Consider the following 23,838-nt stretch of genomic DNA (forward strand, 5'->3'; position numbering starts at 1 on the left):
ATGTTTAAAAAAACGGCTGTAAACAACATATAATACTATATTGAAAAATGTAAAAATGACATGTCAAAAAAACAGCTGAAAACCTCATAAAATAGCAAGTCAAGACACATCATAGTATAGCATGTTGAAAAACATCCCAAAAACATCATAATATAGCATAGTGTAGTATGTCGAAAAATGTCAAAATATGTTATGTCAAAATTGGTGAAAACCACTTAGTATATCATGTCTAGACACGTCATTGTGTAGAATGTTGAAAAAAAACGGCCAAAAACATCATTATATAGCATTTTAAAAAAGGCCAAAAAGACAGGATAGAATGTTGAAAATTGTCATAATATGGTATGTCAAAAAAAGGGCTGACACCCACATAATATAGCATGTCGAGACAGGTCAAAGTATAGCATGTTGAAAAAACGGCCAAAAACGTCCTAACAGAGCATGTCAAGAAAAATGACTAAAAAGACTTAGTATAGTATGTTGAAAAATTTTAAAAATATGACGTTGAAACAAAGGGTTAAAACCACATAGTATAGCATTTTGAGACACATCATAGTATAACATGTTAAAAAAGGGCCAAAAACATCATAATATAGCATTTTGAAAAATCGGCTGAAAAATGACATAGTATAGTGTGAATAAAATTATCAAAAAATGACATGTTGAAAAAAGGTCTGAGAACCGCATTGTACAGCATGTCGAGACACGTCATAGTATAGCGTGTTGAAAAATTGTCCTAAAAAGTCATATGGTATGTCATCAAAAAACATGAAAAACGTCATTGTATAATATGTCATCAAAAATCATGAAAAAACATCATGGTATATAGTATGCCTTTTAAAAACTGATGAAAAAACATCATGGTATATAGTATGCCTTGTAAAAACTAAAGTATGTCATCAACAATCAGGAAAAAATTATACAGTATAGTATGTCATTGAAAATCTTGAATAAACGTCATACTATAGTATATCGTGAAAAATCATGAAAAACGTCATAGTATAGTATCTCGTCAATTATGAAAAAAACGTCATAGTATAGTATGTCCTCAACAATCATGAAAAATGTCATAGTTGAGTCCTTTGTCAAAAATCATAAAATGAAAAAAAAAAAAAAAATTTTAAACTTGATGTATGCACTATTTCTTGAAAGCACCAGGAATGTGATGTGAAATATCCATCAGACTCATAACTTAAAAAATACTTGAAAATGATTAGTTTCACTCATCGACTGTGTACAAATACAGTCTACTGGGGTGCCTGGTGGCTCAGTGGATAGAGCTGACGCCCCATTTACAGAGGCTGTGTCCTTGCCCAGCGGCTGCGGGTTCAACTCCAGCCTTGACCTTTTGCTGCATGTCATCCCCTCTCTCTCTCCCCAATTCACACTGGTGCTGTCGTATCAATTAAAGGTCAAAACGCCCAAAAAATATCAAATACAGTCTATAGTTTCACTGTTGAGTTTACAAAACTCTCCTAAGAGAATTATCTTCAGACCTCCCTGCATGGTTGCATCAGAAAAGGTGTCAGGTGAAAATGATTCCTTCCATCCATCCATCCATCCATCCATCCATCCATCCATCCATCCATCCATCCATCCATCCTGTCCGTCCTGGAGGATTCCCAGGTGTTCCCAGGCCATGTGACATTTACATATTTCACTCTGAAATCTATCTATTGCCTTAAATTTAATGCTACATATAAATGTACTCAGTGACATCCCACCAGTAACTGCAGGCTCAATCTGGCTGCATGAGTGTATATTTCTCTTTCTGTCTTCTTCAGAGTATAAAATGACCCAGAAAGGACAAAACCCTGTTAATGTATACTGTATTGAACTAAAAAAACACATATTAGGTTTAAATTTTTTTAAAATCTTTTTTGGCAGAAATAACATTATGATCCTGCTGTTACTTAAATGCCTGTCTGGAAACCCCGATAAGACCAGTATTTTTGACACTGGAGGCAAATTTGACAGCAGATATGACTTTCCCCTGATGTTTTATTTCCGATTGTTTTTTCCTCTTTGTGATTCTTATTCTGTGTTTGTATTTTTAACATAGCGAAGGGTTTTCTTTGCTATGAAAGACCTCAATGTCCATGTTAAATAAAAACATCTCTATTGTATGCACATCAGATGAATCCTGGCTTTTATCCTGAAGAGGACATGTACCAAAACCTTGATGTATAGTATTTAGATTGCATCAGAGTTGCATCGAAGTGTGCAGCTTTTCTCTCCTCTTTGTTCAATGTTAAGCAGTGGGGCAGCACCTCACCACAATAGTGTTTTTTTCTTTGGTTATCCAACAGACAAGACCTCACCATCACATTTACATTTTCATCAATAGATTTGTAGCTGCCTCCCTCACTTTATCTGAACATGTTAAATTTGTCAAACCCACTCACCAGATTGCCTCCCTCAACTGTGCTGTGTGCAGTCAGCATCAGTTCAGTAAATTCAGAGATCAGTGTTTTTACCCTTTTGTGTGAGGTGTTAAAATGACAGCTGTGCTCTCAAGCTTCCAATGGACACAAAAATAACAGAATTTTAAAGTATAATGTAGCACTCTCGGATATATGGCGTATGCGGCAATGCACTAAAGAAAGAGAACAATGGACATGCAATCAGACTCCAAAGCAGTGAGCAGGGGGCGACCTCTAGCTCACCAGGTGGAGTGTGCGCCCCATATGCCTGAAGCTTCTGCAGCAGCCCGAGCTCAAATTAGGCCTGCGCCCCTTTTCTGAATGTCATTCCTGTCCTCTCCTTACCACCTTTTCTGTCTCTCTTCAATTGTCCTATCAATAAAGGTAAATTGCCCCAAAAAATAATCTTAAAAGAAAAAAAAACAAAACTGGTTTCAGTTTCTTTGAAAAGTTCATTCATGAGAGAAAAAAGCATTTTTATAACCTCCAACCAGGAGGTTGCACAGACGACTACATAGAACATTGCGTAAAATATTTTTTCTGCTCAAATGAACCTCTTTATTGGGCAGATAGCAGTACTTGGTGCATTTTTGAAACAGAATTTATCTTCATGTGCTGACAAGTTATTTCTGAAGTCCAGCATGTAAGTAAGAAATTATAAAACAGTCCAAGCAGGAACCATAGCATCTCATCCAAACAATACATACATTTTTACATTTTAAAGTAAAGTTTTGCGAACCTTGCTTTTTTTAACATCTTAATAATCATTTTGTTTTGTGTCTTCTTCAAATATTCAACCTGCCACACATTATCATATAAGAACCACGCTGGCTAGTTGAACTGCAGTCAAACAGTGAGATGAAAGGTGAAAAGTAAGCTTCTGCTGATTCTTTGATGGCGTCTGTGTCAACCAGTGAGGGCTGTGTGATCTATTTTTAATGGAGTCTCAAGTTTGGGCTACAATAACCTTCAATGATTAGTGAAGGAAATCCCTTGCCCTTACCCTTTTTGCAGATGACCCGTCAACACTGTGGAGAGAGGAAGCATGATTAGTAAGCAGCCACAGCAGGAGCACTTTTGAGGAGTGTTTTGATATCTGCAGTGAGAATAAATAGGAAATGTTTTCACAAATCTAGACTATGAAATGCCATAGAAACCAAACCAAAATGAAGGAGAAAAAAAAAGAAAAATGAAACAAAGTAAATAAAAATAAATAAACAACGTCATGAATGGCTCCTCTACAGAGGCATAATTTATACAATTGATTTTAAAAAACGCTTGTTTTTCTAAATTAACAAGATGAAAATGTCATTAATTCAGAAAACCAAGGAGTTACACAATTATTATCTCAATAATTTTGAAATGCCAAAGAATATATATATATACACACACACAAATATATATATATATGCACACACACATATATATAAGCTCATAAGCGTATCATTTGGAAACATAAATGTTTAAAGGTCTGATTCCTTCAAGAATATAAGCACAGATAGATGCTGAATGTCTTTTGTGGGGGCAAAGGTTTTACTCACCACAAATGGCAGCTTCTCCGCTTCATACATTTCAGTATGGGTGACCCCGCTGAAAATCAACCAATGATGGTGTGGTCGCTGCCGTGTACCCACAGAGCTAAGGGGGAAAAAAAGAAGAAGCTGAGAGCTGGATGTAATAGGTCGCCTATACAGAAATTGATTTCACAGTATGGAACTGCTGATCTCAGGGGTTGCTTCAAAATGTCAACACCAGAGTGGATTTACATAAATCCATTTGGCAATGAAGTAATATAACATAAAGATAAGAAATAAAATAATCTAAAAACTATTTTTAGTAACCATGTGATAAATATCAAAGCCAGGTCTCACTCCCATGGCATCGAAATATAGCACTTTGGCAGCTTCCATGGCGTCATAATAGTGACCTTTCACATCTGTGTAAGATACATCAGGCTTTCCAACAACTTTATTGTAAAACCCAACTGCATTATCAGATGCTCAGAGCAACAGATGCTGTTTATATTGAGAATAGTGGAAATGTCAGATAGGTCGCACCACAGTGTTAAATAAATGTAATGTTACAGTTACAGCTGAAAATGACAACAGAAATAAACAAGTTTGCTGATCTCACATATCTATGATATGCAAATCAATAGCCAGATGTCTAGCCAGAAGTGATTGTTGTTGTTGTTAATGGGATGACAGTGACTCAGTGCATAGTAGAGCTGCTCGATTCTGGCAAAAAATCATAATCACACTAATACTGAAATCAGGATTATTTACCATAATTACTCATTGACTTTGTAAACATGTTGCATTTATTGAACATAAAAGCTGAACAAAACAGCTGAACTTAAAGTTCCCTTAATACTTTCCACATCAAGCTTCTTTTTATTCCTTAATTTAAGTCCAGTTAAGTTGCTTTGAATAACGTGTCCTTAAATGATGAATGTGTTGCAGTGGATGTCGATGGGGTTTTTCTTTTCTCCTTTTGTTTTTTTATTGTTTGGTCATAGGCCACTTTGTGTTTGAACTAATGATGATTAAAAAGATTTGACATGTTGCCATGTTGTGCAGACACCACCATGTAGCAAATCTTGTATTTTATTCTTTTTTGCTCCATGTCGGACTAAAATGTTCCCAAACAACAGAATTTGTTCTTCCTAATTTGCTCACCAAACACTGTTGCTCCTCATCTTTCCTCATGCTGATACAACTTGCCTGTTGGTAGTATCGGCTGCAAGTGTTGAGTTTAGGCTGAGGGGAAGAGGGGTGAAAATGTGCATGCGAGTTGCAATCAGGGCACAAGGCAAAAAAAGGGTAAACTGTGGAATGTGGAAAAACAACTTTTTTTTTACACTCATTGTTAGTGTAATTGTTGGTAGCTGACATTAAAATTAAAATCAAAATTTGATTAAATGCACAGCCACGATGCATAGTTTAACACATATACACTGGCTTGTTTATACAGTGTCATACACTTTTCAACCAGTTAATAGCCCAAAACAAGAACAACATGTGTGTGGTCCTGTGTGCAGAGCTGGCTTATTTGCAGCTCATTACCTCTCACTGAGCCTAGGTGTCAAAGCGTTGAGCTGCAGGGTGCGAAATTGTCTGATCTGTTGCTGATGATGGCTCATTAGTGGGGGGGGGTATGGTTACCCAATCCTGTGAGGCAGAAAGAAATAAGATACTCTTAAATCTGAAATCCAGTGTTATTTGACTGCGACAAGAAAACATGTTGTAAGTGGCTGAAACATGGATTTTATTGATGCGACCCCTTAGACATTAATTAAGAAGACGTTCCATCATGCATGACTAATTATTAGCTGTACGTAAACAAGTGTTTGTGCTTTGCAGGGAAAATACTGGGCAATTATTATCAAGAGCTTTTAACATATGGATGATCTGTTCCTCTCCTCTCTGTTTTACAGGTTTCAATAGGAGTGCCATCCAAGCCTTCTATTTTCACATTTGTGCCTGTGGTGCAGAAATTACCAACTGAAAGCATTATTATGGAGGAGGAGAGATCTGGAGCTCTGACAGGAAAACCAAATAAGGTACAGCAGCAGCAGCAGAACACCCTCAATATTAAAAAATGATGTTATTGCCGACTGTTTTTTATTTTCTGCTTTAATTACAAACTTTTTCAGAATGCACATACTAATTTAATGTGTTTTATTAATTTAGCTAAAGCTGCTTGTAGTGTTATTTTATGTCAATTTCTGTTAGTGTAGACAAACACGCTCATGTTTTTATTTTTTTTTGGGGCCATTTGTGATCCGGTCAATCGAGGTGCATATTAGTATGTGTAAACAGGGTCTAAGGAAGATTCTTTCTCACTCTTATGCATCATTCTCACTGCACAAAAAAAAACCCCCGCTAACAACCGCTAATATCTGGCTTTTAACGCAAAATGAATTGGCAAGATGAAATGACGTGCTGCTACTAAATAATGTCCGTCTCCTCCTCACTGGCACTAAAACATCGAAACAGCTGTCACTGTGACTCATCTTTAGGGAGAAATAGGCAAAACAGATTCACAAGCTGTAATAATGTCTTAATATATAAATGTATATCTGTAAAAAGTAAAATTAAATCAAATCACATGTTCTAAGATTCACGCTTTCTTACATGTCATTTTCAGTCAGTTATACCAGTTACTTAATAAGTAATTGCTGTGTCAGATTTCTAAACTCATCATATAAAGATGCATTATATGAAGAAGCTGTTTATTTACACTGCAAACAAACAAACAAAAAAATAACATAATAGATTAGAAGGCAAATACCAACAGAAAAGCATTAATATTCCTTCACAATACTTCTTTTCTTTTGACAGATGTTTTCTATTTCTTCCTTTTTCTGCTCTTGGGCTCAGCTTTAATTAGGTACTACTTGAATGCACCCAGACTACAAATGTTCAACTGAAAGTTATTGAAATCATCCATCCTGGGGGTCGGTGTGGACCCCCAGTGTCAATTGCCAAAGGGGTTAACATGGTTTTGGATGTTCATCCAGCATCAACATCACGACAGCACCGCAGCTCTGGGTGCCGCAGGATAGCTGACTGCTTCTGCTGCCTGAAGTCAGACTTCAAAGGTCTTCTCACCGGGGGGCGGCACCATTCATTTCTCAACTTCACACACTGCTATTACCTAAAGGAGTAGCAGCTCATCATGTTATGAGCTGCCAAAATATGACTACTAAAACCTCTAAATAACTCCGTGTTTTAGCATACATATTATTTTCTGTGCTAAATGAGATTGTAAGTCAGCATGACTCCATGCTCATTTCTCTTGAATGCCGGTTACAAACCAGTCCAAAGGTTGCTACGGGTTCAGTTATCGCGTTACAAACAGGGCAGCCTGACGTTCACCTGATGTGAGTCTGACAAAGTTAAACCAGGCGAGAACACCTTCAGTCTATTTGTGAAAATCACAAACACTCAGACTGCACAGGTTCTGTGTTTGTGAGCCTTATCTCAGTCGTTGCAGTTGGGTTGCACCGTAACCTGTTTCTCCTTTGATGCACTCATGTGGAGCGTATGCTGTGGCATGGGGTCGATGTTTTTTGCTTTCTCACACCTGCTTCTTATTCTGCACACACACTTTAATGTTTTCTGTTAAATGTTTGGAAGGGCAAAAAAAGGTTTGACAGTAATCCCAAAATGTTGTTTGTAGTTTAGATTGAATGACATTTTGTCGTTTTAACGTGTGACTGATTCGAAATACTCCCTGCGTTGAGGCGGCTCCCATATATAGAGGGCAAAGGGATGATGTAAAGGATTACCTGCGAAAGGGTTGGCGGCTCATTAACCCGCCACTATGGTTCAGAGCAGCCTGCCATTCTCCAAACCTCCAATTCAAAGGAAAAGAATGGCACACGTGTCCCTTTGCAGTATTTCACATTTCACGTGTAACCTCAGGTGGTCATTATCAGTTTGCATTCTGAGTGGCCACTACTGATGTGAAATATGTTGTACTATGACACAATACTTCAGCTTTCCCACCTTATTATCTTCTTGCTTCAGATGAGAGGGTTTCTTTTCTGTTCCTAGTTAACTCGTTGTGCACTACTGACCTTCAAACAGACTACATTAGCCTAAGTGGCAGCTGATATTTCCTTTATCCTCCCTGAAATACCCGGTGGGTTTTTTCTGACACATTTTATTCAGATTTGTGCCAGAGGGTTAGCTAATGAGACACAACCAAAATAAATGAAGAAAATCTTTGTCATAAACTTTGCCTGAAGCCAGAACCCCAGCAAATGTGATTAAATAGTAAAAATAACGAATTCATGGCAAAATAGCTGTAATTTATCACTCTTGCATGTGCTTTTAAAATACACTAATAGCAAATTTGATTGAAACAGTCTTAAATGTAATTGTTTTGCAAACTTTAATTTCAGCCACTTGTGCGAGTTATTCAGTGTCATCACGAGTGCATTCCTAAGACACGTCAACAAGTTTACATCTGAAAAACTCACAGTGGCTCACAGTGCATTTGGCTTAAGCTCTAATATGAATGATATTACTGACATGAGCTGCCATTTACATTAAATACAGTGCCAAGAATAAATGCCATTCTGACAGCCTAACATTTGTTTAATTACTGCTTATCTACAGTAAGGTAACAGAACAGCACTAAAAGACTTATTAAATCATTTAAAAAGCCTGAAGGGTGTCATTATCATGTGGTGCCATATATACTTTATTTTTAGGACCACGATTACCATTAATGTGGGTGTTCTTGTCAGTAATGATGCAACCCATAGGCAGCTACCCTTTTTAGCGCCACTTAAATCTCACATATATAATCCTAGGATATTCTTTTAATTCGAGTGGAGGCACATGAGCGAAACCTCAACCATCTGAATTTTCAGATTATTTCATTTCATTGCTCCATTTCATCCCCATGTGCACCACGGTGCACATAACGCTAGCATAGCACCAGCTAACTAAGCTAAATAACACAGTACAATAGTGAGAAACAATGAAACAACATATGATTGGCGTCATTAGAGCCCTGAAAAAAAATTAAGACCAGTTAAACTTTGATTTGTAACACGTCACACCCGTCCAAGAGCTAGTTTTCAGTTCGTTACTTTATGTCACCAGCTTCAATTGAAGATGACTTGCAGTCTCTTGCTGTGTCATGTGAATAAAGCATCGGTCACTTGAATCGACTCACATGACTTAGCTACGCTAACTGTCTGCTGTCTGCAGCTGCATTTTTATCAAATCTTTTGTATCAATCTTCTCATCTAACTCTTAGTAAGAAGGTGAAAAGGTGTCATTCCCAAACCTGTCAGACTCTTTCTTCAGATTTTACTTTCATACATTTTAACATGATTTTGGTAACAAAACATTAGTTAAAAGATTTGTTTTCCTTGTTGTTTAGTCTACCATGTTCACATAAATTAAAAAATAGTTAACTCTTCCAGATTATACAGAACCCTCAGAGACAGACTGGGGAAGCTGTAAACAACACAAACCAGGAGGAAACCAACACTAATAGTTCAATGCTGTTAACATCGTCTATTTCAAGAATTCTTAATTAAAACTACCTACCAGGAAGATGGTATAGGATACCAGCAGCAACGACAAACAGAAACAAAAAGAAATGTGTGACAAACAATTAAAGATATTTTTTACTCCGTCTGTAATTTTACTAAACAAATGACTTTTATAGACTGCTACTTTTCAGGATGTCTATTAAAGACATGTATTAACTGTTTATTTACATGTTCACTGTTTAATCTAAATTGTTTGTGGCACATATTACTTTTTTTTTTAATTTCATGTATTTAAACCCATGGCAGAGGACATTTTTCATTCTATTCTGTTTTCAGAGGTCGAAACTAAGTAATAAATTCATTGAAATGATTTGGACCAAACGTTAAATTAGTGTGTGTTGGCAGGCCTCTCCTCAGTTGTTGTTGCACTTGGGACTTGTACTCCACATGGTGTCAGCAGGACATGTGCGCGTACATGTGAATTATATGTGTGGGGCATGTGGTGTGGTGAAACGAGGCACACCCCCTGAGCTCAAAGCGGCTCGCTGAAGCTCACCTCGGGTTCTCTCGGGTTTCACTCGCTCTGTTCCTCCTAAACATTTGACTCATTTCCTCCTGACAGAACTTATCTGCGTCCCATGAGAAGACAACCGGGGAGAACATGTCGGACAGGAACATTTTCAAAGCGGAGAGAGTATTTATCAAGGATTCTGCGGCGGGAGGAGCAGGAAATGCAACCCCACCAGGGACAAAGCCTCATGTAAGTACAACACGAGTCATGTGGAAACTATGATGGAAAGTTATGACAATGTCAGGAGATAAAGTAAATGACAGACCAAGCTGGACATTTATTGCTGCTCAAATTGGACACTTTAATTTGAATCTTACAAAAAGTTTATATGCAAATCTTCCAACAAGTGTCATAGTCTGTACTCTATAATGGGTTCATTATGTGAGTTCCCGATAGGAACTTCATCAAAGCATTTTCTTCTTTTTTGTATAAAATTTGGTTACGCTGGCTTTTAAGAATTTACGCACAGAAAAAAAATCACATTTTAGTTTCCATTTAATAAAGACTTTTTTGTTTTTCAGCCCTCACCGGATCACGTGAGCTTCTCTCAAACTAAAGCTTCTCCTTCAGTCAGTCAGTCTGAAAATACCACCAACCACGCAGCCTCTATGGAAACAGCTGTTGATAAACACAGGGGCATTTCCCAGCGGCAGCGTCACGATACCTCTGGACTTGCTGAGGTTAGCTCGGGTTACTTTGCAAATAGAGCGTCTGTGTCAGAGGACAGAATAAGCCCCACAAACTCTGCAGACCTGTTCCCCACCCCGGCTTCATCCAGAGAGTCCATCCTCTCAGAGGGCTCGGACAGAGAGAAGAGCTGGTCGGCTGCGCAGCTTTACTCTGTCACCTCGCCTGTTTCTTTCAGCCGCACTGTTTCTCCCTGCTCATCTGTTCGCTCTGGCGTCTTCTCCCCTGCTGTCGTCCAGATCAAGAGGCACTTTCTCGCTCCTGGCTCTAGTCTGGTTCAAACACCTTTCTCATCGTGTGAGAGTCTGTCCTCCTCCATCTGTCCCCAGTCCCCTCCTCCTCTTCCGCGGCACCGGCCGCCTCTCACCCGACTCTCCCTCCTCACTGCCATCTTGAGAAAAGGCCGTCTTCCTGTCCTGTCCACTGCTGTGCAGAGGCCTTACACCCCCTGCTGGCCTGTTAACCCCGTGACCCTGTCCTTCTGTAACGCGTGCTCAGCAGCCTCCAGTGTGGCCTCCATCCCCCTTGAGTTCTCCTCTCGCTTCTCCTCATCAGCGTCGATAGATAGTCAGAGTCATATTTACAGGGAGCCTAATGAATTTGTGCAGTTGAAAGAGCTCAGCAGAACATGCCCTCAAACTCAAGTGAAAAGATGCTCAGAGCAAATTGGCTCAAGCAGTGTGCCCAGATGGGAGCAGGTTATTTCACCCCTGGCGGTGAAGAGCAGCAGTCTTCCCCGAGCTCCACCTCTATTTTGCTCAAACTTCAATTCTGTTTCTCCACCAAAGCATGAAGCAATAGACTGTTGTGCAACTCCCAAAAAGCTACAACACACACACATGTCCAAGTTTCCTGAACTGAAGCCCATCATCACTTACACGCACCTCAAGGACCCTGCAGATAACCTTAAAGAACTCATCTCACCGTCCCCTGAAGTTATTAATGAGCTTGCACCCCAGAAATTGAGTCGCCAGCCGAATTCATCTCTCTCAAGGCTTCACGCGCTTTCTCTGCAACTGAGATCCCCACCTGTCTGCCCTCCGCCACTTCAGCCTTCTCAGTCACGCTCACCCAGTGTCACATTTTCATGTGACACCGCATCACCACCTGCACAAAACACCACAGTGAGGTGTGAGTCAGGGAGGAGCTGCCCTGATTCTAAAAGTGTCGCTACATCAGCTCACTGTCTGTCTCCTTCCCGCTACACACCCATCGCTTTTCCCGGATGGCCGTCGCCATCCAGCACCCCCACACCTACGCCCTCTCCTGCTCCACCAATCAGAGACTTCACTCCGTCCCCCTCTCTCTCCATGCGCTCCACGCCCTCCCCAAGGCCGGGGAGTGGAATATCAGACTGCAGTGACAGGGAGGGTAAAAAAAGAAAGGTAGTCGCTCGGCTCGCTATATGCATGTTTAAACTGAGATTATTATTTAACTCTTTGAAACTTGGAACAACATCTGTTTTCATGTGCTGCTTTCAGATGCCTTTCAAATGTATTTAAACCTTTGAGCCCTGAACAAATTGGCACAAATTCTTACAAAAACATGAAGAAAAAGGCAATAAGCAACTTGGTGAGAAATGTTACATAAATAAGAAGAAATATATAATATATAGTATATATGGAAAATTATTTTTGTAAAGGCTATGGGAAAAAAAGAAAAAGAAAACTAGGGAAAAATTATATTTATTGCTAATTATAATAATAAAATAGTGAAAATTATTTTATAAAATTATTATTATTTTATTAACAATGATTAAAATTATGCTGCAGAATTATTATTATAATTATTATTAAGAATTATAAAGATTATTAGCAATATTATGTTACAGTTTATTATTATTATTATGCATTATTATTATTATTATTATCATTGTTGTTAAGAATTATTACAATTTTTTAAGCACTTTTTCTAGGTCTTTTTCTGTTTCTTTTTACATTCCTAAATTATTTTCAGGTAATTTTCTCGTACTTTTTACTAATTTAATACAAATTTTGGGGTCACTTCTTCTTTTGTTGCTGCTTCTTTTCATGTTTATGGAAGAAATCAAGCCAATTTGCTGAGGTTTTAAAGGACTTAACAGTTCTACAAGGCATCTGAACACAGCACAAGAAAGCTGATGTTGATCCAGGTCTCAAAGGAATAATATGTTCCTTGCGACATCCCACGCTATGTAGTTAAAAACAGATTTTGCTCACTTGATAGCTGGATATCAAGTGCTGTTTCTCTGTGGAGCTGTTTTTAGATTTCTGTTTGTGTTTGCCATATCATTTACTGATGTTGTTACAGACTTCTCAGAGAATTCAAACACACTGTTTGATGGATTGTAATGATTGACATGTCTGAAATGTCACATGTTAAAGCAAGAGGGAAGTCATCAAATCGATACAGCAGCTTTTTACAACTGTGGTTTCTGGACCAAAAATACATGCTTGAAGTTGTGCTACACAAGTAGCACAAAATTCTGTGTAATCATCATCAGTTATTCATTCAGTCAGTGTGGGACTCGCCTGTCAGCGTGAAAAAGTTGCTTGTAAATGAACTTTTTACTGACATTTACACTTGATTATTGTCGTTGCCGTCGGGTGCCTGGTGCATGGCGGACTGTTTTGCATGATTAGTAGCCTGTGGCAGTGAGAGATAAAGCATGCCGAAAGACATGAAAAACACATACAGTGGATTTCCATTAGACACCTTACAAAGTCTATCTTTAGTAAAAATATAGATATTTTTATTATTTAATATTCACTGTCTGCTTTTCTCTCAAGACACACAAGATTAAGTCAAGCTACAAATCGCTCGCTGCAATTCCGACAAACACTCTTCTGTTGGATCAGCAGGTGAGTTTACTAGTCTGACGCTAAATCCAAATAACTCATAACTCATATTATTATCCTGTTAAGCATCCAGTCGTTTCTATTGTGGTCACTTTAACGCAATCATACTAATGCTGATACGTTATAACTGTTGCACTTTTAAAGCAGAAAAGGATAACCAGGGTCAATATTTGCAATAAATCTGTACCCTGTTATTCTTCTTTCCCCGGCAGCAAAGATCTATACAGTCAGCACAGTTTCAAGATTAATGTCACCAATTCATTGTCTGACCAGATGTTTCCCCATCTGTTCTGAGTTATGATGTTGAATATTGGTGAAAAAAATGACAATCATTACAATGTCACACTGATTCTTCACCTTTTGGATAAAAAATGTCATCACTTCATCATTTTATCATATGAGACAACTTTGTTATCCTTCTCGTATGAGTTCTTGAGTTATCGCCCAAAGCATTTTATGGGGTCACATTGACCTTTAACCACCATTAACTTGTCAGTTAATCATTGAGTCTAGGTGGATGTTTGTGCCAAAATGTACGTAAAGCCCTCAAAGCGTTCCTGAGATGTGGTGTTCACGCGAAAGGGATGCACAGATGAACAACCCAAAAACATCTATAGCCATAGCTGTCCCTAGTGTGGAGCCGCAAAAAAAGTAGTAGCACAGAAAAAGAGATCAATCTAAAGTCTCCACTCATCAGGCTTTATAGAGAATTACATTTTTATTTGTATTTGCAAGAATTTGACAGAAAACTCATTTTATCAGGATTTTACAGGCTAAGTAAGACGTCGTTTTTTAAACCTTTTCAAAAGTGAAATCTGACTCAAAGAGACTAAAACATGACATATCGGTGAGTTATCACTGCGGTATGGTACATTAGAGCTGCAGGAAGCAAAGCTGTTGGAGAAGTGAGTGAATATGAATTGTCAGGAGGAGCTGTTGCGGTGTTGTCGAAGCATACTGAGTAATCACTCACAGAGAGCAGCAGCCCTGGCAGGGAGCTCAGTCCACTCTGCTTTGCATTCACAGGCGATAGACGAGCAGGTAGAGAGAGCAGAGAGTCCTTTCGACAGGTTGGACAGAGGTGATACATTGGACAGAGGTGTTACAGACACCCATGCTGAGGTATTACTGCACACATCTCTGCTGGTTTTCACTGCACACTTGGTACAACAGTTGGTAACATCAATCATTTTCTACAGATGTGCTCACCCGCTGAGCTCCGGCAGCAGTCGGAGGAACTTTATGCAGTTATTGATGAGATATTGGCCAACTCCATTCCAGAAGTAAATTCATTATTTCATATTGAATTAAATATGAGCAAATGTTGATTTGTGATGTTAAGAGTGATCTAATTGGTTTGTTTTCGTCCTTAAAGAGCAAAACACCCCGGTCTCAGCAGTCATCGTCCAACACTGATCTGCAGGTAAAGTGCGTTTCTTTAAAAGCACGTGGCAAACTCACACATTCTTGAGTTTCTGAATGGAATAGTTAGACTTTTTGGGGTGGAAATACAATTATATGCTGATAGTTAAATCTAAAGCCTTCCTTCCATCTGACTTTTGGCAGATTATTTCTTTAAATTTAGACAAAAAGTCTTGTTTTCACATTTAACATTTACCTGAAATTTAGCCTGACACATTTGGTACGGGATCTCTTAAAAGTTTGGGATGTTCAATGGAATTTAAAGCAAATTTTCACACAAATTGAGTTATTAAACAATGGACCGAGATGTAGTAAGATTTATCACTGCAAAAATGAAATTTCACATGACAATATATATAGTAAAGCTACAGTATGCTCCTAGGCCAAAAAGAAAATCAATAAATATGTGCTGACGTTGCAGAACTAAAAATCCGAAAAACCTAACATGACTAAAATAACAATAATAAGAATATTAGAAACTGTCTAGTCCCCAAGCTTCGCTGCCGGCTCACAACCTGCAGCGATAGTTTAAGCATATGTTCGTGAACAAATCTGGCAAGAAAACACATCAATGATCTATTCTGAATCTATTCTGCCCATAAAGAGGATATTTTTAGTTTTATCATGTGCACACAAGTTATTCATCTTGGGGGAACAAGGTTATCATGTTGTGTGCATAAGTTAATTTACTTCCTTCCACAAGATGATAACTTGTGTCCACAAGATAAAAAACTATTATCTACTATATATGACATGAAGTATCTAATTCTAAGAAATTAAAGAATATCCATCCAATACATAATTTGACAGTTAGGTCTAAACAGAATGAGAGATAAGCAGACAGACTCATGCACACGCGTGCGTGCACACACACAAACGCAGACAGAGACAGAGCTCTATATGTGATTGCAAAAAATCAGAGGAGGACAGTCGCTTGCATTACAGAAGTGAAGAAATGTGTGACATTCGACGGATCACAGTGCTCCTGCTTCCAGTGTGACTGACACGTTTATAGTGGATGGACGTAATGTGATGGCTGTCAGGGTAAAAATGTCCGTTCACACCAGAGCTGTTGCAGTTTAGGCGAAACTGCATCACCTCATACCAAATTCATGAATGATTTTATTGCGCCAGTGAATAACAAATGAACAAAATGTCATTGTTTCAGGAGTTTCTTGCAACTAAAAAGTTGTTTATGCAGAACAAGAATGTGGAGCACATCACAGCAGCATGAAAGGTTTTACCATCTCTCATCAACAGCATGCAGACAGGGAAAGGCTAAAATAAAAGTTATAACTAATAGAGTAGTACAGTACTATAAATCACTAAATCAATATAAAACAGAAAATATGAAAAACAAAACTACAGTCAGTGCTCTATACAGTGCTTTATGGAAATACAAACTGGAAGTGAGATAAAAGTGAATTCTAACTATATAATCATTGGCGCAAGAAATGAAATGCATCTGTTCATTATTCATCAAGGAGAAAGCGCCTTGTAATTTCAAAAGGGAACATGAGACATTTCCAAATTAGAATTTTTCCATTTTTCCACCAGAAGAAGCTTTTGTAACTTTTATTTGTTTCAGATATTTCTTTCTTTCTTTTTCACTTTCAGCAGAACTCATCATTTACAAAATCACTGGGACGTGAAACCAAATATGTAAGTAAGAATCAGGTAGTTTGTCTGTTGGATGAGAGGAAAACGCTTTTCTCTGAATTTTTCCAACCACAAGACTGAAATTGACGACCTGCCACTGACAGTTTTATAATTCTGACTTTCACTTTTAGCCCCAAATTCAAAGGACTGAGCTATTATGACATGTTAACATTTGATCATTTGTAAACTCTTGTACTGTGAGCTACAGGGTCCCCTTTAAAGTTATGAGGGGAATATTTTCCATCACGAATTTCATTGCTTCGAAAATTAGTAAACAGAGTTAATACAGCCTGCATTAACAAAGATTTGTTCTCTGGAGGGTAAACACTGCTAAAGATAAAATGGAAGCATTAAAGGAATAGCTGAACAGTTTGGCAAAATGCTTTAATCTGTTTTTGGGTTGTTTTTTTTTTTAAATGCAAGTCACATGTGAGTGTAGATACTACTTTCTCATGCAGAGCCAGCCCTATCCATAAAGCGACATAAGGAATATCTAAGGGCTCCAATGTCTAAAAAATATTTCATTTTAATGAGCATGAGAAAATAACAAAACAAAACTGAACTCTCTTAATAAAAACTCATAATATTTTGTGCCATTTTTGCCCAACAAATAGTGACAAAACAATAAGTGGGGAGAGGGGCAAAATGAACAATTTAGGTTGACTATGTTCCCTAAAAAATAAGCACCCTCATACTGAGAGGTAAGGTTATTTTTCTTTTGACAAAACTTTTTTCTCCTAGATATTATAAGATACTATCTCCTACCCACAAGATGTTATCTCCTACATATGGGATATTATATGGGATATGTGTACAGGATGTTATCTCCTCTGTATGGGGCATTATCTCCCACATAGGGGATGTAACCTGGTACACTAAACACTATGGGATGTATATCTCCTACATACAGATGTTATCTCCTGCATTGAACACTACAGGACATTAACTCCAATGTATAGGATTTTATCTCCTACATAAAGGATGTTATGTCCTACATAGAACACATCCCGTACACGGAGATAAACTTTTGCCAACACTGTCCTGAAAAATAAAATTTACTTTGTCCACTGTCCCATGATTCTGTAGAAAAATAAAAAAAATAAAGAAATAAAAATTCAAAGGGTTGGAGGGGTATTTTACTGTATTCATTTTAGTATATATAAAGACACTGTAGTGGCACTACTAAAATGTCTCACTTTCGTCAAGCTAATAAAAATAGTATGTGCGCTGCAACCACTATTTACAATACTGAAGTTGGTTCAGTGCCCCAAAACCAAACCCTGCATAGGGCCCACAAACTGTTTGGGGGCAGCCCTGCTCTCATGTGTTAGCCTAGCTGAGCAGAAATACTTGAGACATGGGGAGCAGCAAGCCTGGTTGTGTCCAAAGTTTAAAAATCAGTTTCCAACGCTCACAAATTACTTTGCAGATGTGTTCCAATTGCAACAATAGCAACATTTTTTGCATTTAAGTGGCCTCTTCGACCTTTGTTTATTCGCCTCATTATCTTTTGTTTATTCAGGCATCTGTATGCAGCTTGCACCCATATACCAGTGCGGAAAGAAAGCTTATGAATCCTAAAAAGGTACGTACTTTATTATTGTTTGATCAGGTTAGGGCTCCTGCTGCATTAACACTGTTGGTGTGAAGTGTCTTGAATTCCTCTCTGCTATCTAAATCCTTCCTTTCAGACAAAGCCCGGGGTTATTCGCCCAATGACAGCCATTCCAAGACTCACAGTCGAGGATGAGGAAGAATTTCATCAAAACCCTTTCAGACAGGTTGTCGGCAAGCAGACCTTGACTGACAAAAGAAAGGTAGGCTGATGGCATTAAAGTGCCTGTGTATGTTTTTTAAACCCATAATATCATACACATTAGTTGTACTTTTTCTTAAGCAATAGAATCCAAATTCCTCATGGGCTTAAAATGTGGCAGTTAAAAGAGAAGTATCAAGACAGTTACAATCAGACTCCACATTTGACAAGCTCTGACGGCAGAATAAAGTTAAGGATGTCTAAAGAAACTCCTCAAACTACAATTCTCTTAATAATCTATTTCTAAAAAATGTTTTTTGGATAATACCAGAGCAAGTCCCATCTGGTAAAGAAGGCCTTGTGATACAATAAAAAAAAGAAAAACTCTGCCAAAGTTAGTCAGTGAACCTTGGGTTCACAGATCAATTGTTGTGATACATATACTGCCTGTTACATCTCTGGTCAAACCTACCCAACTGGCATAAAAAAATATGGCATTGTATGTTTATGCAAACCATGGTTATAATACATTTGTGATTTGATACATGAGGTTATATCCAGGCACAAATGCCACATGGTTACGGTTAGAGAAAGATCATGTTTTGGCTGAAAACAATATCTCAGTAAAAAACAACTGCTTTTCATGGCATTATTCCTTGTTCAAATACAGCAACAGGTCACTTAAAACACCCATGTTCTGGTGCCTAAAAAGCCGTCGAAAGATGCAGCAATGACTTTTTTATTTTCTAAAAAAGGGATTTCAGGTTTTTTTTTAACAGTGGTCTGCAAAAATCTCCATGATAAAGTCAGCTCATATCCATGTAATCAGAACTACACTGCCTTAGAAACACTGACATGATACATACATATGTACAAATTACAGCCCGACCTAGTCATGGGTTCATGTGGTCACAAACATAGACTTACATTAAATTACAAAGTAGAAAGTGGATGTTGGTGCCAAATTTGAGGAAACTTCCTCAAAGCCATCTTTAAATATTGCACTCACGAAAATGTGTCAGATGCAGGGTCACAGTGACCTTGACCTTTGACCACCAAAATCTAATCAGTTTATCCTTGAGTCCAAGTGGAGGCTTGTGTTAAATTAATAGAAAGTCCCTCAGGGCGTTCCTGAGATATTGTGTTCACAAGAATGGGCTGGATGTATGGATGTATGAACGGACAACCCAAAAACATAATGCCTCCAGTCACGGTGAAAGCTGGATATCGAATTGAACACACTACTTATCATTTCTTTCTTTCTTATTTTTCTACATGCAAACTCCTTGTCAGACATTATCGCTTTATGCTTCAAAACATGGCCCTTAATATTAAAAAGACAGACTGACAAAAAGTCACAATTAAACAAGAGCCAAATGCCTCCTAATTTACTGAAGACTGCAAAGGGAATTACATCACACTGAGAGATTAAATTGAGTTTCAGTGATCAATGCAGTACTCTGAAATCACTTTCCTTTATCCGTCCATCTTTATAAATCTCTTTGTCTAATTTTCTGATGTCTAATTTTCCAAATAGCCACACTTATTGGTGCATTAAAATTAGACTCATATTTTAGGTGACAGCAACACAAGAAGTTTCCCTGCATTGCATGTGAACTTTTAAACTCTGGTTTAAAAGGTTTTGTTTTAGAGACACAGAATAAATGCAATTATTTTCAAAGTTTCCACTTCACACTTCAAACTCACACCTTTCCACAGCGCTCGCATATTGAGCTCCTAACTTTTTACACTGTTGTGTGTTTTTCTGTTTGTGCATTGGGCTTGTGTGTGTGTGCAGACAACAACATAATTAATACAAGTGATCCAAATGTAAACAAATAAGCTACTTTCAAAAAATTATTAAAACCTACCAGACCCAAATTTGTGTTTTAGTGCAGGACTTTAAATGTAATAACATTTTAATGACTAACTGTAATTCTTGTGTTTTATATTTAGGTGTTTACATTTTTAACAATACGTTATTTATTACTTGAGTACATTTAATTATTTATTACAGATATCATGTAGTTAAATTTCATTACATATCTCTTATCTCTATGAACTCTCACTTTTATTGGTATCCGCTTTATCAATTATAATGCATAGAGGTCCATTCTGCTCCAAAGCGCCTATATGTAAAAATTCTGAGTTATTTTAGCATTTCTCATATTCTTATGATATTTGTTTGCCCCAGAGTCAGATCCATTTTGAATCCAATATTTGAAATGTACAAACCCTAAAGGGGCTTTAAAACATAGAGGTTCAAACTTTTAATAAACTTTTGAAAAAGACTGAACCCAACTTAAAATAAATTACAGATTTGGCAACGCAATTTAAGTACATTGCCCAGTGCCTCTGTTGAGATTACTTCCGGCAGGAATAACAACAAAATGTCTTCACTAAAATGATTAATGTGATGTTGGGCAAATGTAGACTACCTGCCACCATCCATTTATTTACCCGAAGTCACCTCAAATGAGTAGGATTTTAAGGTGCTAGACTCCTGCTTTCATTCTAACTAAACTTAATTGGATTCCTTTTAGACCATGGCCTACAGCGCTTCAGCTGTGTTGTCTCTTCTCCGCTTGGTCTAGTTTTTACTAAATCGCCTGTCTCGTCAGTCAGTCTCTTCAAATCCTCTGAGAGGACGATTCCTTTTGCTTCACAAGTTGTGGAGTTGTGGTGCATTTCCAAACCTCTTCTTGTCAAACTACTTTAAATGGGGAGCTTAAGAAAGTTGCTCCTGTCCAGCTTTCCATCTTGCTGGAAGACCCTGAAGTAGTGAAGAGTGCTGAGTTTCGCCTGTCTCACCAGAGAGCCTCTTCAATCCTCTGAGAGGACACGTCCTTTAACTTCACAGGCTGTCACAGTTGTTTCCAAACTTCTTGTTGTCAAACTACTTTAACTAGGGAGCTTTTAAAAAAAAAGGTTGCTTTCGGACTGATAAAGCATACGGGAAAAGTTATCATTTTTAAAGCCTTACAGGTCTAGTGCATAGGATTTAGGGGGGGCAATGGAAAATAATATAATAACTATGTTTTCTTTGGTGTATAATCACCTGAAAATAAGAACTGTTGTGCTTTCGTTACCTAGAATGAGCCAATAATATTTACACAGGGATCGAGCTCTCGAGTCCACCATGGCGTTGCACCTTTACGCTTCTACAGTTCCCCAGAACGGACAAACCAAAAACTGGCTTTAGATAGGGTTCTTTTGCATTTTTGGGTTGGCCACTTAAGTTAGCAGCCCCTAATTGATTAGCAGCATCGTAAAAACACAGATTTTTTTAAACACAAAACTGCTTTATTTAATGTTTCCACTGGATTCAATCACCTGGTCCAATTGTTTTGGAGAAGAAGAAATTTCAGTCCCTGTAAAAACCTCCTGAACATCTGGATCAGTAAAAAGGTGAGCACTCATTAGCAGGTGCTGAGCTAGCCCCCCATTTCCAACATGTAGAACAATGTCAGAGAGACGGTAGTTTGTAACATGAAACCGTTTTAACCAGTGTTTTTACCAGTTTCAATCACCGGGAACGTTTGTTTTGGAGAACCCAAAGTGTGACTTCACACTCAGCAGATGGGAGAAGTTTCAACTGTTTGCACACCGCAGTCCTTACCACTAGATGCCAATAAATCCTACACACTGCTCCTTCAATTTAAAACAAAACACCAAAATAATATAACACTGCCTCTTTCAGTGACAACTTCAATTTTCCTGCTCGTGAGGAAAAACAGTTTTGAAGAGCAATCAGCAGGGGAGATTGTGTCAGCACAACCTTTTGTCTTACACAGCAGCAAGTGAAGGACAAATACACACATTTATACTGCAAAAAAAGATATATAAGAGATTCATGTATCTAAATAAGGTGGTGCAATGCAACGACCACAGAATTAATGGCAGCTTCCTGATGCTTCTGGTGCAAGAACTGTATTTTCTCTCTGCACCCCATACAGGCAGAGGCCTTTGCAGGAGTCTGGGTTCGATTCTGACTTGTGGCCCTTAGCTGCGAATCATCCCCTTTTCTCTCCTCCTCCATTGTTCTACAACTGCTCTATCAATAACAGCAAAAATGCCCTGAAAAATCTAAGAAAAAAATATAAATAAAAAGATGAATGAACATTTACCATATTACAAAATTCTTTGGCAATTTTCATTTCCCAACTCCTTTTCACACATCGTGACAGGGAATTAAAAATTAAATGTTTTTTTTTAAAAAAAGAAGATGAAAATACGTGATCCTCCTCAGTAAGACCACAGCTGTAAAACCATCTTAAATGGAATCTACATTGTTAAGCTTCTTGCGTAACACTGAGCTCTATGCAAAACTGAAGTGTTAACCCCATTCATTTGTTGAATATATGAGAGTAAATGTCACAGCCAACAAAGTTCTAGATACACAATGAACCGATGACATTGTAAACACTTAAACCTTAACTGAGTGCACACTCAAGAATATTCCACACTGGAGAGGTTGATAACACATTAAGGTTCCCATCACGTTTGTCGCTAAAAACACAATTTTCTCTCTGAAAAGCAGCTATTTACCTCCAGAAAAACAGCAAATAGTCACTTAAAATACAAAGATACCACTGGCTGCTTATTCCCAAGGCTATTGTGTATTTACCTTTGTAAATGGTTTGTTGTGATATGTGCATAATAATATGCACGCATGTGTTCGAAGCGGTAACATTGATATTCAGTGTGTGATGTAACCTGCGTGCTACCTTGACACAGCCGGCTGTGCGTGGGATTAGTATACTGCTGTCATTGAATCCAAGGTCTTTGATTCACTGCAAATGACATTATGCAGTAAGGTACTCATTAATATATCTCAGCCCCTGTTTATTAAATATAAGGCGATGTTTAATTTAAACACTGTTGATGCTTCTTATTGTTAAAACAAAAGGGGATAGAGAAAAACAAAAAGCATCAGTTAAAAACCAAACAAAGGGGGGAACCTCTAGCTCATTGCTCCTCCTCTTCCATCTTTTAAAAAAAAGGGGAGCATATGATGAAGACGTAAACAGCAGAAAAGCAAAATATCATAAAAAGACAGAGTGAATGGCAAATTCTCCTAACTGCATGTAGCAAGCATTGATACTGCACGACTGATGATTTTCAGTTTTGGTATGTGCAGACTACTTGGAGCAGTGCTGGCTGTACAGCAGCAGAAATGACCTGCTGTATCTCTTTTTCTCAAACGACGGGTGAAGCAGCCTGCAGTGGGACATGCTCTCCATCGGGGGTGATCGCTTAGCCATCACCATCGCTTATCCCAGGACAGAGCTGGCCTTCAGCCTGTCAGCAAATGAGATGCTGTTGCCACAGTAGACCACTCCATAGGGGATGGATCATTTATTCATCACAACAGATAAATAATAAGTCGTGAATAAATCTGAACTAATGGGATGTTTTTGCACACAAATGCATCAATGGTTAAGATACATAGAAAGAAATAAGGG

General features: G+C 38.0%; 1 protein-coding gene across 3 annotated transcripts in view; it reads left to right on the forward strand.

The window, feature by feature from the left end:
- mlip (muscular LMNA-interacting protein) overlaps nucleotides 1-23,838 on the forward strand; it is a 56,995-nt gene that overhangs the window by 26,343 nt on the left and 6,814 nt on the right. For 2 of the 3 annotated variants that reach the window (XM_042501985.2, XM_042501983.2), the window contains 10 exons: nucleotides 5,860-5,985; nucleotides 10,064-10,201; nucleotides 10,534-12,084; nucleotides 13,468-13,539; nucleotides 14,563-14,658; nucleotides 14,736-14,819; nucleotides 14,912-14,959; nucleotides 16,576-16,620; nucleotides 18,140-18,202; nucleotides 18,309-18,434. In XM_042501985.2, the coding sequence (XP_042357919.1) occupies nucleotides 5,941-5,985; nucleotides 10,064-10,201; nucleotides 10,534-12,084; nucleotides 13,468-13,539; nucleotides 14,563-14,658; nucleotides 14,736-14,819; nucleotides 14,912-14,959; nucleotides 16,576-16,620; nucleotides 18,140-18,202; nucleotides 18,309-18,434 (2,268 nt within the window). In that variant the 5' untranslated portion in view covers nucleotides 5,860-5,940. The remainder of the gene's footprint in view (nucleotides 1-5,859; nucleotides 5,986-10,063; nucleotides 10,202-10,533; nucleotides 12,085-13,467; nucleotides 13,540-14,562; nucleotides 14,659-14,735; nucleotides 14,820-14,911; nucleotides 14,960-16,575; nucleotides 16,621-18,139; nucleotides 18,203-18,308; nucleotides 18,435-23,838) is intronic. The other variant, XM_042501984.2, reaches the window with a different exon arrangement.

Source organism: Plectropomus leopardus, chromosome 13, assembly GCF_026936395.1.
Source record: "Plectropomus leopardus strain MGB_pleo_1.0 chromosome 13, ASM2693639v1, whole genome shotgun sequence".
Lineage (NCBI taxonomy): Eukaryota > Metazoa > Chordata > Actinopteri > Perciformes > Serranidae > Plectropomus > Plectropomus leopardus.